At 45.5% G+C, this 17,030-nt stretch overlaps 1 protein-coding gene across 2 annotated transcripts in view; it reads left to right on the forward strand.

Moving 5' to 3' along the window:
* Positions 1-308: 308 nt before the first annotated feature.
* The window catches only part of Arhgap31 (Rho GTPase activating protein 31), a 133,169-nt gene continuing 116,447 nt past the window's right edge, over positions 309-17,030 (forward strand). The window contains exon 1 of one of the 2 annotated variants that reach the window (XM_023717604.1): positions 309-806. In XM_023717604.1, coding sequence (XP_023573372.1) covers positions 707-806 — 100 coding nt within the window. In that variant the 5' untranslated portion in view covers positions 309-706. The remainder of the gene's footprint in view (positions 807-17,030) is intronic. The other variant, XM_004633322.2, reaches the window with a different exon arrangement.

The raw sequence follows: 17,030 nt of genomic DNA on the forward strand, positions 1-17,030 counted from the left end.
GAGACCCAGTGACCGGGGGCTGAGCCTCGGGCCGCACTCGGGAGCCCCACGCCCCTCCCCGAGGACGCCGGCACCTCCTCCGGGGCGGCTCCGAGCGCGGGGCGGCCGGCCGGGAGCGCGGCGACTTCCTCTGGGCCGCCCCGGAGAGCGCGGGCGTCGCGGCCGGCCCTCGGGAGGGCGCCTTCTCTCCCCGCTGCGCTCGGCTACCCACCCACCTACTTCCTCCGGCCCCGCGCGCACAGAGGCGCGGAGCTGCCAAAAATTTCCACCCTCCGCCCCCCTCCCTAGCTAACTTCCTTCCAGCGTTTCCTGAGCTGGATGATCCTAGGATTTGTAAGGCAGGAAAAAAAGGAAGGCGCGAGGGCGGGCACGGGAGACAGGATGCTTGTTTTTCGCTCTTGCAGAGCCGTCTGAAGGCCAGACCGCGGGCCCTGGGCGGAGGACCCCTCGCGGCCCCGGGGCTGTGTCCGCGCCCCCGGGCACGAGCAGAGCTCGGCCTCCCTGCGGAGCGAGGACCCGCGCGCGAGTCCCCGCAGGAGCTGGGAGAGTCCCAGGACGCCGGGAAGGAAGTGACACTCCCGAGCGAGCGGGCGCCCTCGCCCATGCGGAGCCCGGCGCCGCGCCGCTGCCGGTGACCGACCCGAGCCCGCCGTCAGCGGAGCCGCGCAGAGGAGGGGCACCGAGGCAGCCTCTGCGGGACTACCTCATGAAGAACAAGGGTGCCAAGCAGAAGGTGAAACGCAAGGGAGCCGCCAGCGCGTTTGGCTGTGACCTGACCGAGTATCTGGAGAGCTCAGGACAGGATGGTAAAGTGCCTCCTCCCGCCCCCCTTTTGTTGGAGAGAGCGGTGGATTCTCTTGGGGTGTGTTGGATTCAGTTCACCAGTTAATGTATTCCAGGCTTGTGCGCTCGTTGTACTGTTTTTTTTTTTTTTTTTTTTTTTTCCTTTTTGTACTTTTTCTTTTTTTTAAGAGCATATTTGATTCTTAGGTGCACAGAGCTGCCACCTCGACGTGCAGGGGCTGTGATGGTTGTTCCCTGCGCCTCTGCCAAGCCATAACGGGCAGGAGGGCTATGTTCTTGCCATTATAACTGGCCACCTCTGGGGTGGGGCTGGGAGTCGAAAAGTCAGGATCCTAAACTTTGGATTTGGGAAGGGAGCCATAAGGATGGATATGTGGTACAGTGGACATTGGGCTTCCTGGGTGTACAGTTGTGACCGCCTTAGCTGTCCCTCCCAGACTCTCCTATTTCATCTACTCACGTCCTTTTTTATTAATGTGCTAGAAGGCGGTAGGGTGGGGTGGAGGTAGGGATCCTCATGGTTAGTGGTTGTACAAACATTTTCTGAATTTCTGAGCTGATGCCAAATATGAGTACCCCCCCCCCCAGACTCTTTACTTCCTATTGGCTTTTAGCATCGCATTTGGTGTGGCAGGCAAAAGATGTGTTGTACAAGGGTCAAAGGGCCTTGATTTTAAAATAGTTGAGGGTATGTAAGCGAGGAGAGTGTCTCAGTTTTCAAGGTCAGATTGAAAAAAGGGGGGCAACAGTAGAGACAGTTTAAACATTTGTTGGGGGTAGGGGAAAAGAAAACAATCTAGAATACAATAAGGGCATTTGAGATTAGAAGTTTTTAATCATAGGAAAGTGGGAAAATTGAGCATTAAATGACTCCTTTTGTAAGGTTGACCGACCCTGCACTTACTTATACAAAAAGGCCTTGTGTTTGGAAGCTTCAGTGAGAGAGAAGAGAGCCTGCTATAGGGGCTGTGTGTTTATACATAGATAGATACAACAAAGGGGAAACTTAAGGGCTGTGTAACTGCTGAATAATTCTGCCTCCAGGAAAATAATCTCAAAAACCATCCCATATGTGCATATCCAGTCCACATCTCGAAAACAGTGCAGTGCTTTTGTTTCACTTCCTTTTTTTTGAAGACTCAGCACCCCCAGTAATTTGCAGTGGTGTGATATTCCTGTGGTATTCGAGAGTTCAGAGTCTGCTGTGTCATTAGGACAAATGGCTTAGTATTTTGGAGCTTGGGGAACCACAGTTTCCAAAACTGCCTCTTTTGAAATTGAGGCATAACAGTCAATTTATTTTGTTTTTACCAAGTCTGGAGAGGCTGATTTGAGGGGGAAAAAAATCCCTTGGATTGAACTTACTGTTTTTAATATGAAGGAACTCCAAGTATACATCCTAACCACTATGGTCAGACATTTAGCATGAAATGTTTCCCTCTACCTGGTTTTGCAAGGGCCTTCAGGTTAACCTCCAGCTGTACTAGGAATGCTCCTAGAGCTGGGTTCCATATGCAGGTATTATTCTGAGCCTTCCCTCCAAGGCTATGAGAGCTGCATAGGGGCAGTTGCTAGTCCTGCTGCATTCTTACAAAGCCATACATCATAGGCTGAACCTGAGCCTGGAGATTCTGGGACCATACCTCAGAACCCCCCTGAGGCAGCTGCCCTTCTACCTGCTTTGTACATTGGGCATTTACATGTTTTGTTTAGAGAACAAGGAAGGGAACTACAGCTTGGGGGGTGGGGGAGCCAGTATCCAGGGCTTTCCTCTGTGGAAAGAAGGGAAGCCCAGAGAAGGAAATGGACCTCCTAAGGATAGGAGAGATGCAGAGGCCCCAACCTGTCAGGCCCCTATTCCTTTCCTTGCTTCCACATCTAAGCCACATTCTTTTTTTTAAAAAATGTATTTAGTACAGGGTCTACAGGGTCTCACTATGTAGATTGGACTTGTGATCCTCCTGTGTTCAGCCTCCCAAGTGCTGGGATTACGGGCTTGTGCCACCATGCCCAGTGTCTCAGTGCACTCTGGGGGCAGGGCCAGCCCCCACACTGGGAATCAAACTCATGGTGCTGTGCTCTGCCTAAGCAGGCACTTTAGTTCACTAAGCTTTCTGGCCAGCTCTAAGCCACATTCTTTAGGAATGATTACCCTCCCCTAAAATGAAAGCATACTGTCTTGCCACAGGGTCTGCAAACATTCAAGGCTGAATACACTGAGTAGAGGTCAACTTTGGAGGAAGGGTGACTGACACATATAGTTATCTACATATCTTGTAGTAGATATTACATGGAAATTGGGGCTGGTGAGATTACTCAGCAGATTAAGTGTCTGCTTAGACAAGCACAAGGACCAGGGTTCGATCCCCAGTACCACATTCCACACTGCGCACCCCTGGGTGCACTGAGCAGCCACCAAGGCTGGGCGTGGTGGCACATGCCTATAATCCCAGCATTAGGAAAGCTGAAAATGGGGATCACCCTGAGTACAAGGTGCATAGTGAGACCCTGTATCAAATACGTTAAAAAATATTTATGGAAATTAAAGCATGCATCATAAATGGGAGTAATTGGGATTTCTTCCCCTATGCATGCATGTAGCTAAATGCTATTGGTTTCCCTAAAAGGATATCATCTCCATGAACTTCATGAAACTTGATGTCAAGACAGTCCTGGACTCTGCTCCCAGCTTAGAATACTGTGAATGACAAATCAGGGTGGGAACCAATAGCCAGGAGCCTAACAAAGGTTTCTCAAGACTGACATCATAATCACTGAACTTTGTGGTTGGTCAAGGGCAGGGCACTGGACCCTGGTAGAGATGGACAAAATGGATGCAAGTTTGGGAGCACAAGGGCCGAAGGGAAGATCAGAGATGTAGAGAAACAAAGAGGACCCTGTGCTTGCACAGAGGACGAAAGGCTAGAGTGGAGTGGAAGCCAGAGCTGGTGACAGTTCACTGTGCTCAGGCCATCTGAGCATGGGGAAGTGTGATTGGGAGCTCCGGGCAGACAAGCTGAGCACAGCAATAAACATCAGCCACTTCTACAATCTGCTGGGGTCAGCCCTGCTACCTGTAGTTCGACAAATCTGAGAAATAGGTGTTCCGTTTAGAGTGGGCATTGTACAGGTCCACGTGACATCCTCACTCTTTGGAAAACTGATGAAAAATAGAACTCTTTTTCTTAGAAACACAGCACACGCACACACGTGTGCAATATCTTGTGTACACTATCTACCAGTACGCAGAGATGCCAGTTTCAGACTCTGCTCTGATCATCCCCAGCCGCCTAAAGACCTTATTTGAAGGGCCACTTTTCTGCTTCTTCCTCCTCTCCCTTCCTCCTCCTCCTCCTCCTCCTCCTCCTCCTCCTCCTCCTCCTCCTTTTTCCAGTGCTGGGAATCAAACCCAGGACCTCATGCAGGATAGCCAAGGCTCAGCCACTGAACTACGTCCCCGGCCCAATCCCCCCCAGCTTTGGTCACTTGTACAGCCTGGTGAGAACACAGCATGATATGAGGTGGCTCCTGACAAATCCCACCAGTCTCTTTCACTTCCCTCCTCCGTAGTGCTGTTGTCCCACCCCCGGGGCCCCCGGTTCTCCCCTGGGAACCAACTAACTTTCTCTTCCTGTCTGGAGCAGACTGCAGAGGTCACCCCTTCCTTACTGCAGATGCCAAAAAAAAAGGGATCGTTTTATTTTTTTCTTCTTTTTGACCACTTGGAGCTGTGTAATAAAAACATTATGTTGTTGCTCTGGGTCTGCAGGGAGGTGTGACTCAAGGCTATGAGGTTAGAGTGTATCCCTGGTCATTTACTACCTCCCTGGGATGAGCCACATGTCTGGTTCTCCCAGCAGAGCTCAGAGATCCTGGGGGCGAGTAAAGGAAGGTTACGTGAAAAGCTGCCCTCTTTCCCCACCTTGGCCCCACTCTAAGGGCTGAGGACTTTCTTGCCCCTTGGAGCCATCTTGGTTCATCTTACCCACTGTCTGGTAAAAAGTCGCATTGTTCTCACTTAGTGGCTCTCCGTGATAGTGTCACGGTACAGTCACCTGAGAAGCTTTATAAAAAGTATTAGTGCGTAGAGCTGTTCTGAGTGCAGTTAAATCAGCATCTGCTGAGATAGCTTTGATGGGGAGGTAGGGTTCGGAGACCACATCTGCCTGGATAAGCCGCTGAGGCCATTCGGAACGCATCTCTGAGTGTTTGATAGGAGTTGTGTGTGTGATTTTATCTCTGAAGATTTGCCCTCACTTTTACCAGGCATAAAAACATACAGCATTCATATATTTGTATGTACATCTGTGTTATATACATAGCATATATATTTTAGTTGAAGGATGATAGAAAATTTGTGATAAATGGTACAAATACAGTGCTAAACGATGAGAATAAGCCCTAGCCTTTCGAAGGACCCAAATAAACCATTAAGACTTTTGGATGCTGTACTTTGTTTCTGAGCTAAATGATGCCCTCTGTTTATTTATTTATTTAGTGACTATTTAGTAAGCCACTATGCTAAGCACAGTAGGAAAGAAAGATGGGTTCCAGTTTTAGAAATTTACAGACTAAGAAATGTGAGCTGACCTTCAGAAACCAGAGGCTCAGTTATCTTTGAAGTTAGCTGTCACGTCTGATGGAAAAGCTGAAGGAGAAAGCGCAAAGGCTTTGATCTCTGATGAAACAGACTAGACGCTCCTGGAAGCAGGAGCAGAGTCCTAGCAAAGAAGGTAAATATTTTCCCGCTGGAGATAAGCTTTAACACTGCGTGGGGAGCGGGCCAGCAGTATTATCTCCGGCTGGTTCCTTTCCAGCTTCTTGCCTGGCACATCGTTCCGTTACCTCTCTGGCTAATTCTTCATCCTCTGCTCTCAGTTTCATACAGTTCTGAAAACCTTCCCTGATCTTCCCAAATCAGGTGTCTTGGCTGGGGGCTCCCTGTATGCTGCCTGAGATAGCTGAGTGACCCTGAAGCAAGTTAGTTACCTGACCTGGGCCTCCATCTCCTCACATGTGAAATGGGAACAACAAGATTGATGCAGAAATAAATGAGTGAGTGAGGTACAGCACTTGGCTGCGGGGGTGCATGGTAAGCTATTTCTGTCATGCTGCCTGGCCCCAGCCTGGCACAGCCACCAAGAGCAAGTGGGACTCTCATGAAATGAGCAGATGATGTGGTGGGATGGGCACTGACCCCCCTCAAAATCCCCCTCCAAGCAACCCTGGGAAGCCCTTGTGTGACCTGGCCTCTCCACTCAGCGTGCCAGGCAGTCCTGCTTCCCATCCCTGTGGGTGCTGGGCCAGTGTCCATCTAACCACGTCACCGCCTCTGCACATAGGAGCCTTGCTGGCTCTCGGTGGCTGTGCTGGAGCCTGGGTGCTGGGATGGGAATGGCTTACCCAGTGCACACCCCTTCCCAGGCTGGAGCTTAGGACACAACTTTCTTCTGTATCATGCCCATCTTGAGGCCCAGGAAATGAAGTTAATTGTTTTGTTTTTCATCGTTTTGTTGCTTGCTATGTATTTAAGCCAGGTACAACACTTTTGAGTTGTCTTTGGCCGTCAGTTAATTTTCTTTTTGTTGGGTGTGTATCCCACCCAGCTCTCTAAGCTGTTTCTTCCCAAGCCCATCTGAATGCCAGGCTTGAGTTGAATTGGGCTCGCTGTTCCTCTGTCAAAGGTGGGCTGCAGGGACCGGTAGAGATGGGACCAAGGCTTGCTGGAACTTCAGGAGCCTGGATAGCAGCCCCTGCCCCTCTAAGCTTCCCCCTAAGGTACAGTTTTAGCAAAGATTTAAAATGAAGAAACCCTAGGAGGAAACAGGCTACCTGCAATACAGAGGAGACTAAATATTAGTACTAGATTTTTTTCTCTGAGAGCAAGTTTTGGTAAAGAAACATGAGACCATCAGGCTATGTATGGGGTGCTTGGAAGGAGGAAGATGAGGGAGAGAACAGAGACCCAAAAATGAAGACTGAGCCTCAAATCAGACCTTGTTGTTATGTTTATTGGCAGTGAGAGTTACTGTTGTGTTTTTTATTACTATATACCAGTTACTTTACATGTACAAAGTAGTAATCTTAACATTTTTAAGAATTGGACATTTTACAGAGAAAACTGAGGTCCAAGAGGCTAACTTACTTGCTAAGATTATAGAGATGAAAAGGCAAGATTTAAAGCCAGATCTGTGAGGAAAAAAATTCAGTCCTCTCTATTCCTAAGGCCACACTCTTGGGCAGGAATCACATCTTCTAGAATAGTATATTTCATAGTATGGCATTTATTTGTCATTTTTTCTCCCAAAAAAGCCTGTAAGATATTTTTCTTCTTTTGCTTTGTTCTTCTCTAGCCCAGACCAGCAGTGATCACAATTATAATTGACATTCACTTAGCGCTTTATTCTCCGATTTCTTTTCACACAGTCCTGTCCCAACCCACTAGCGTGGAGTCTACCCAGGCCCCTTTCTTCCTCCCAGGCCTTTCCTCATGCCCACATTCCCTAGGGGAAACCTGCAGTCTGAGGGTGAGGGGGCCCACCCGGGTCTCTGCTCATGACTCTCCTCTTGAGCTGCCTTATGTGTGCAGGTAGCTGGTGAGCTCCACTCCAGGCAGGTTGCATTGGCAGCTCACGCAGTGTACCTCTTGGGGGAGCCTGTGTGGATGCACAGAAGTTGATGCGCTGACCCTGTTTCCTCCTTCGGAAGCCAGGGTTAGAGCTCTTCTAGGGAGCTCAGTGCTGCGGCCTTGCTGATGGGCCGGAGTAGGAAGAGTCCAGGATTGCATAATAATATGATGTGCATAGCTGGCCTCAGACAGAAAGCAACCCCAGCTCCGCACAGAACTCCCCAGAAGCACTGCCTTTGTTTTGGCCTCCCCAGTCACTCCTTGGTATGAGCTGCATTCTTGGCAGGAGCCCATTACCAACTGAATTTCTGAGATCGAGTCTCAGGCACTCCTAGTCCTAGTTCAAGTTTGGTGCTACATACCAGGCTGTGGTCACATCATGGCCTGATGCCCACCCAAAATGGCTTTGGTGTGGCCTCTTCTCAACTACCTCCAGAAGGAGAGCAAGATAGATAGATAGATACATAAATAGATAGATAGATATCACTCTCACTGTTTTAGAGACTAGAAAATAGTTTGACATGTAAGCTATAATTCTGGCAAACTACAAATAAATCTAAAGCTCTATAAAAGTCCGCTGAGACAGTGTGTGTGGTTGTGCATATTAATTTCCTTGGATTTTCATATTCCTAATAAGAAACTGTCCTGTATGGGACTTTCAATCCAATGCAGCATGTATTTAATGGGGCTCTAACAAGAGGGTCTACTCTTAGGTTTACCAGAATGTTCTCAAGTTGCTCTTGGCCTAGAGGGGTCCTAAGATGGGAAGACAAGGGAAAGTAGAGAGCGAAGTCGGGGCTCTGGAGATGTGCAAGCAGGGGATGCTGGTGTGGGAGGCCGCTGAATGAGGGAGAAGCATCAGAGCAGAATGTTTGTAGTGGAGGAATCCAGAAGAACAATAAAACCAACATCATCTGACCGTGAGGAATGACAGAAGTACGAGGAAGAGGTAGTTGGCTTCAAGAGGCAAGAAGCCACATGATTTTACCTGATACTTGGAATGTCATTCCCTCCTGCACCCTGGGGGAAAAGACATTAAGACTGGAAGGTGGCTGGGGATGGCTTACCGCAGCCTGGTTGGGATAGGGTGGGGCGCTGGCTGGGATGGCAGAAGCCCATCTTCTTCAGCAGGGGATTGAGCTTTTCCTCTGAAGACAGAGCAACTGATAGTAGCAAGGGTGTCCTCTGGTTTGGCTGATTGTGCCTGTGTTCTGCCGACGCATCAAAACATGAGAGTTTTTTAAAAAAACTTTTCAAAAACAATGTGATAGCCACTTTAATTTTGTTTAATTCTAAGCCCTATAGCATAAAAATCCAAGCTCAGCTTCCTACTGCATGTATAGAATGCTCTGTTCTTTTCTCATTTTTTAAGAACCAATGCAGAGAGGTTAAAGAATTTGCTGAATGTCTCCAAGCCAGAAAGTGGGAAAGCAGGACTCAGAGCCTGTCTGGCCAACAGTCAGTTCCCTTTCCATGACTTTGTCTACTCGGGACCCAATAACCACAGCTACACTGGCAGTAAGACAAGATCTGATATGGGGAGTTCCATTTTTGCCATATGTTGCCAGGGTGATAAGTTCAGAGGATTTAGTTAGACTTTAATAAAACTTCTGGCCATAGAGTTCCCATCTCTAGTTTTTCAAAGTAAAAACATTTTAGGTTCCAAATGGCAGCATTCAAAGCAGAGCCTGTGCCCTGTTACCATAAGTAACCCTTCCACCACTCCTTTCCCATCTGTTTCCTGCATGGTGAATATTATTGGGAAACAATGATGTCAACCCTTCCATATAAATCTACACCTCCCTGCTGGTCCTTCCCCTACAATGCATTTTTTGTTCCTCTTTCTGGCTTTTGTCTTGCTGTTCTGTTAGCAGACTCACGCTTTTGGCGTCAATTGTTGGCTTTCTTTTTAATAAGTTTTTGCTATTTCAGCTTCATTGTGGTCTTCAATATGCACATGCTTCTTTGCGTCCATATTTGGGAAATCCTTTGTTCTTTGGCTAACAGCTAGAACGTGGACAGGGTGGGAGAGAGGAGCCATTTTACTTTGTGGAAAAGCAAACCTAAGTGCAAATCTCTGAATCAAACTTGGAGCTGCAGGTGCAAACCCTGCTTAGCAGGGACCTAAGGGGCGGGCCACACCCCCTGTTGTGGAAGGTCAGGAAGTACAACCTGCAGAAGGTCCTGATTACCGCCTCAGAGGTTTGATTGCCAAATGGAGTTTGGTTTCCAGACCTCCTCTTCCATGCTGCCCCTAAAGATAACTTGGTTTCAAAATGGAAAAGAGTTTTCTGGGGACAGCATGAGTTTGAACTGTGAGTCCAAGAATTCTGGAGCTCCCTTTTAAACTTTGGGCAGTGATTCACAAATTTTACTGGGAATTACAATGAGTATAAATATAGTGTTTACTTTTATTTTAGTCATTTGTTTTTGCAGTATTGACAGTTGAACCCAGGACCTTCTCACAGAGGTACATATCAAGCCCTGTATTTTTTCTTTATGAGACAAAGTCTTGCGGGGGCCACTGTTTCCCAGTTTGGGCTCCAACTTGTTCTCCTGCCTCAGCCTCTCAGAGGGCTGGAATTACAGGTGGGGGCCACCACACTGAGCTATAGTTCTGACTTTTAAAATTAAACTTTAAAGTTAAACAAATATTAATCCAGTTGATTATGTTCTTAGAAATACCATCAGGGCTTGTGAGATGGCTCAGTGGTCTAAAGCACCTACTTAGAACAAGCTAAACAAAGCACAGGGACCGCTGTTCAATCCCCCAGCACCACATGCCAGCCAGCCCCGCCCCCTGGTGGGCTGAGCTGGCCACACACACCCACCCACACACACACACAGATAAATAAAAAAAAATTAAAAAAAAAAAAAAGAAATACCATCAAATTTCATTCTAGACTACTTGAATGGGCTTTACACTTCATAACGCTGCAAACTGTTAAGTGTCACTCCCCATCAGGGTTCTAAAGCTGGCCCTCAGAGATCTATTTCTGTAGATGTGGGTGAGAAGTCACATTTTAAAGATGTGCTCCAGGTCATTCTGATAGCCTTGGGCTGCTGATCTTGCTTGGATTTAGCTCAAAGAAACTTTGATTTGGCCTATACAAAGAAGCAGCTAAGTGAAACCACGTGATTTTTTTTTTCCTTAAGATACTTTTATATTGTCCAAAATGTCAAGTGAGCATGAATTTTTATTTTTTAAAATAAAAAAGTGTTCTAAAATTATGGGAATACAATGTCTTAAATTATTTAATTTTTGATAGAGTTCCTTTGTTCTCATCCTTATTTTGGAGGAAAGATGTCAATCAGTTATTTTGCTTTCCTGTCTTAATACACACAGCACAGTGAAGTTAGTTCATCTCTCCTGTTAGTTGTGGTGTAGCAGGATGGTTAAATGTGTGGCTTTTGCTGAGAGGTGACCTTGGTTCGAAGCCCAGCTCTGCCACATGCTGGGCTTGTGGCTGTGGACAAGCATCACACCTGTCTATGCCTCAGTTTCCTCAGCTAAGTGGAGACTGTGATAACAACAGCACACACGACGTGGGGATGTGGGATCACTGTGAGGATTAAAGGAACTAATGTACTGCCTGGATTTTAACAAATGTTCCATTGGTGTTGACTATGGTTATCATATCTCCACTGGTAGAATGCTGGTCTTCTTTCAGCCCTGTTACTCAGAGTGTAGCTTTTGAGTTAGGCTATAGATGTGGAAGTTGAGAGAGCTGAGAATGAATGTGCTAAGGCCCCTCTTGTACCCATGAGCCTTTGCTTTTTTTAAAGTATTTTATGTATACACACAATATATTTTTTTTAGTTAAATGCATTAAAAGCTAGTTTTAAGATTTTTTTCTGTTGATAAATATATCTAGGATGGGACTGTGGCAAACTTTCTATGTTTTTATACAAATTTCTTTTGGTAATCAGGAATAAAGAATCTAGCCTCCCCCCAAAAGGGTCATACTAAAAGGTTATACCCATAGTGACAGCCATCCAACCTCCTGCTTTCCATCTGTGTTTCAGAAGAGTGATAAATCTGAGAAACAAGCCTGTTACATCATGGATAGAACAGTTTAAGGCACAAGCATAAGACATTTTATATATAGCTGTCTACTTGCTCTACAGTTTCATCTTGAAAGTGGACCAAATGAAGGCGATCTGGCTTGGGAGTGACTGTAAGGGTAAATTAAAGCAAATTGTGCTCAGTCTTAGACTCTGTGAATAGAAGCAGAGCAAATAGATGAAGGAATCCATTCTGTACTGTTGGGGTGAATCTTATATGGGGGGTTGTGTTTGTGCTACTTGGTCCATTTTAAGGTGAAAGCTCCTAACCAAAAATACATTTAGGAAGGTGATCAGAAGAATGACAGGTTGCAAAATGCTATGGATGACAAGTGCTATTGCTGAGAATGACTACTGTAAGTAAGAAAGAATGTAATAGTTACTTTTCTCATTGCAGAGACAAAATAGTTGACACCCAAAGTCAAAGAGGGAAAGGTTTATTTCGGCTCACAGTTTGTAGGTTTTTCAATCCATAGTCAGTTGCTTCCAAAGCAGGGCATCATTGTAGAGGGGCACAGCAGGGAAGAAACAGTCCATGGCAGGGCGGATAGGAAGCAGCAAGCAGCTGAACTAGCTGCAGCAAGCCTCCCTTCCTTTTTATCCCATCATGCTGTAAGTCTTTCGGGTGGCGCCATTTATACTCAGGCTGGAGCTTCCCATTAACTGTACCCAAGAACATGATAAACCAATTAATAGAGTAATCCAGTCCTACTTGCCCTTAATCCCTGTATCATACCCTTAATCCTCATTCACATATCCTAGATCTAACCATCTCCAGAAAACCCTACCTGTGACTACATGAGGCTTTGGAGGGACATCTAGATACAAGTCATAACAGCAAGTAAAAGCTTCAAGTATTGACATGACTACCCAGGCCTCTCTCAGAGTTTCAAGTTTGTTGCTGCTTTTGTTTGCTTCTTGTTGCTACCACAATAAATGACCACACACTTGGTAATTTAAAACAAGACAAGTTTACTATATTACGGTTCTGTAAATTAGAAACTCAACACAAGTCTCATTAAAATCAAGGTTCAAGCAGGACTGTGTTCCTTCCTTCTAGGTAAGGATCCATGTCCTTGCCCTTTCCAGCTCTAGAAGCTACTGCATTCCTTGGCTTATCTCCCATCTTCAAAGCAGTAATGTTGCATCTCTTTGACCCTTCTCCCAAAGTTACTCCCTCTTACCTCTTACCACACCTGGGAAGAGTTGTCCACTTTGAAGGACCTGTGCAATTAAACTGTGTGCACCTCTGGCATACTGTCCCTGTCTCAGCATCCTTAACCTAATCACATCTGTGAAGCCCCTTTGCAGAGAAGGTGGAATATTATGGGCTTCTAGAATTAGGCCACAAGTATCTTCAAAAGGGGTTGCATTCTTTGCCATCTTCCAGCTAGGTAAGGCCCTGGGCAGATCATCCGTATAGCACCTGGTGACCTTAAAAGCTTTTCTCAGCCCTAGGATTTGATGATTATTTGACTTTATCCAGTTTTGTCCACTGTTAGAAATACTCTTCAGATTCCATTTTGAACTCCTGCACACAAAATGGACAAAGAAAAAGCCATGTTAGGTGTGGGTGTGTGGAGAACCTGTCATTTTACTGAGGAAGTTTATAGACTGCAAACTGCCTGTTTGCACACTGCTGCTGCTTTGTGTTCAGCCCTATTGGCCTCTGCAGGAGCCACAGAAGTACTGGAATTGTGACTCCTATTTATTGAGCACACACCTCCTGCTGGGCCTGAACCAGTGTTATCTTGTGTCTCTGACAAGAGCCATAGGAGGCAGGTGTTACTCATTTTTAATTGACACAGAATAAGTGTACATATTGATGGAGTAGAGCATGGCATTTAAATGTGTATCCGTGTAATAATCAGATGGGGGTAATGGGGTATCCAGTACCTCAAACATTTATCGTGTGTGTGTGTGTGTGTGTGTGTGTGTGTGTGTGTGTGTGTGTTGGAAATATTTACAATTCTCTGCACTGGCTTTTCTGAAATGTGTAATTAATATTTGTCAACCATAGTTACTCTGCGGTGCTACTGAACATCAGAAGCTATTCCTCCTAACCACCTGTTCCCTGTGCCCAGTGACCATCCTGTCTCCATCCCCCACCCTTCTTGCCCTCTGGTAGACCCTGATCTGTGCTCTACTACAATGAGAGCAACTGTTTTAGCTTCCGCATATAAGAATATATCATACTTGCCTTTCTGTGCCTGACATATTTCTCTTAATATACTGTCCTCCAGACTCACTCACACTGTTGGAAGTAATTGGATTTTCTTTTTGTGACTGAGGGTCTTCCAGTACATAGACCATGTTTTCTTTATTCATTTATCTGTTTCTGACACTTAGTTAATACTGTATCCTGGATATTGTAAATTGTGCTTCAGTAAATATTGGAGTGAACACATACTGGACTATTCTTGACATACTAGAGTATTGGTTAGTCCAACTATTGGACTGTTTGACCTGCTGAGTTCCTTTCTTTGAATATAGAGGCAATAGTGGAATTGCTGGATCAAATGGTAATTTTCTTTTCAGTTCTCTGAGGAACCTCCTTGATGTGTTTCCATCATGGCTATATTAAATTACATTCCCACCAATGCTGTATGAGTTTCCCATTCTCTGCATCCTCATGAGCATTTTAATTTTTGTTTAGGGTGAGATAATGTCTCCCACTGTGGTTTTGATTTCCCTTATACTTAGTGATGTTGAGCATTTATTTTTTATTTTTTATTATTTTTTTGGTGGAACCAGGAATTGAACTCAGACCCTTGAGCTTGCCAGGGAAGTGCTTATTCTACTGAGCCATCTCCCCGGCCCTGATGTTGAGCATTTTTAGTCTGTTTTTTGCTGTTTTCCTATCTTCCAAATTATTTATTTACATCATTTGTTCATGTTTTAATCACATTATTTTGCTGCTGAGTGTTTTGTGTTCCTTAGGTATTCTAGTATTAATCCTTTGTCAGATGAATAGTTTACATCTCTTTTCTCCCATTCTGTAGGTTATTTCTTTACCCTACTAATCTCTTCCTTTGCTGAGTTTTAGTTTGATATTTGTGCTTTTAGGGTCCTATTTGAGAAATCCTTGCTCAGACCAACATATGAAAACATTTCCCTACGTTTTCCTCTAGTTCTTTCACAATTTAATTTTGGGTCGTACATTTAAGTCTTTGATCCATTTTTAGCTTGATTCATCTATCAGTGATGGAAAAACCTTTTAGTGACTAGCGTCCAGACTGCAAACTAAAATGCATTTATTTATCACAAAGTGAAAACATTTCAATTAAACCTGAATACTGAGATTTTAGTTTAGAAAAAAAAAAAACTCATACATCTACATCTTTTGTCTGAAAATAAATAAATAAATAAATAAATAAATAAATAAATAAATGGATGAATGACACCCGTGCCATCACTCTTACGTGACATGAGATGCAGGTCTTGTTCCATTCTTCTGTGTGTGGATATCCACTTTTCCCAGCTCCATTTACTGAAGAGACTGGCCTTTCTTCAGTGTATGTCAGGTTGCCTTTGTTGAAAATCAGCTGGCTGAAAATATATGTATTTGCTTCTTGGATCTCTGCTCTCGCCCATTGGCCTAGGTGACTGTTTCAATGCCAAGCATGTTGTTTTGGTTGCTATAGTATTGGAGTATGTTTTAAAGTCAGTGCTGTGGTAGGAGGCAGGTATCATTACTGCTTCCATATTTTAGATAAGAAAGTAGCACCCAGAAGCAATGATGTGCCCAAGACCATAAAACTGGAACTTAATGAAGCCGAGGGTCAAACAACCTGTGTCATTCCATCTCATTACAAGATCACTTCTCAAGGGCCAGCCAGATAGCTCAGCAGACTAAAGCACCTGTTTAGGCAGACGCGGGGACCATGGTTTGATTCCTCGTGTGCCATGCTGGCCTGACACTGAGATGGCAACTGAGACTGGGCGTCATGCTCCTGTAAGCCCAGTGCTTGGGAGGCTGAAACACGAGGATCACTGCGAGTCCAATCTGTGTAGTGAGACACTGTAGACCTTGTACTAAATGCATAAAAAAAACACCCCAAAAACAAAAAAACCAAGATCTCTTCTCTTCCTAACTTACCCGCTAGTCAATTAGAGGAGACCTTCCCCTGAGAAGCAGTCAGAGAAAAATTGCTAGCAGTTGGCAGCTGAAGACCCACCCACACAGCGAGCCTCAGCTTGGTCTAGTCCTCCACTGCCAAAACAACAAGCTGGTTAAGGACGGGGCCTAAAAGGACTTCCTGGAGATATCCAGAGATGACACAAAACACTCTTGGGATGTCCATAGTGTGCATGAAAGGAGATTCAGATTCCGGAAAATATTTTTAACCCAGTGAGTCACTAGACTCGAGGGCTCTTATCTTGGAAGTATGGCTTAGAGAATCACTGCTTAGCAAGATGGCTGCCTTTGAGTTATGCCATGATGCCATGTGAAGTCCCACAGGCCTGAGAAGATGAGAGGCACTACCAGTTGTCTTTGTCTCCGCAGGAATTAGTCTAATCGGCTTCCTTCCTGCCCATATTAAATTGGAATTAACCAAAATATGAAACTTTTTTGAAGATAGTTTCAAAGGATAGATAAAGGGTTGCTGAAATCCAGCAGAAGGGCAGAGATAATCAATAAAGGGGCACAGAACTAGGGAGATGCTGGCCCCTTTCCCTCTGTCTCCAGCTCCCCAGTGCTCTTGCACCCGTCAGTGCCAGCATCTCTCCCAGTTAGTCGTGCATTCCCATTCCCCAGTGTGTCTTCCCTTGCACAGATCTTTAGTACCCCTAGCTTCTAACCATTGTCATGGTTTTCTTAATTGTTTTCCCTCTTGAATGGAAAGAAAATGAGCTCCTTAAAGACTGGAGCCATTTTCTGTCATTGGTACATTTGGGTGTCTGCAAAGGTGACTCCTCTCCTGGGACTCTAGGGAAGGATCTGTTCCCAGCTTCTGGAGGCTGCCCTGACTCAGCACCAGCAGCAGCCCCCTCTGGCCCAGTTACCTCTCATTGGTCGGGGTGGGGTGGACTTTCTCTCTGGTCTCTGATTTGCTGCTCTTCTTTATAAAGACTTTGTGGTTACAACAGGACCATTTAGATAATCCAAAATAATCTTCCCATCTTAAGATTTTTAACTCGATCACATCTGCAACATCCCTTTTGCCATATAAGGCAGCATTCACAGATTCCAGGAAGAAGGATGTAGACCACTTTGGAGGAGGAAGGGCATTACTCAGCTCACCGCAGTGGTCATGGTTCCACTGGTCGGGACTCAGCCTGTGCTGACTCCTTAAGCCAAATCTGTCCAGTAGAACTTTCTGTGCCGATGAAGTGTGATCTGTCAGCCATTCAGTGCAGCAGTCGCTGACCTCGTTGGACCGCTGAGTTCCTGAAGTGACTGGTGCTACTGAGGAGTGGACTTTTACTTTTAATTAATTTAAATGCATACAGCCACAAGTGGCTACTGGCCACTGCATTGGCCAGTACAGAGATAGTCCTCTGTGCGTATGCATAGTGTGAGTTTTTTCTT

Source organism: Octodon degus, unplaced genomic scaffold, assembly GCF_000260255.1.
Source record: "Octodon degus isolate 3935 unplaced genomic scaffold, OctDeg1.0 scaffold00053, whole genome shotgun sequence".
NCBI lineage: Eukaryota > Metazoa > Chordata > Mammalia > Rodentia > Octodontidae > Octodon > Octodon degus.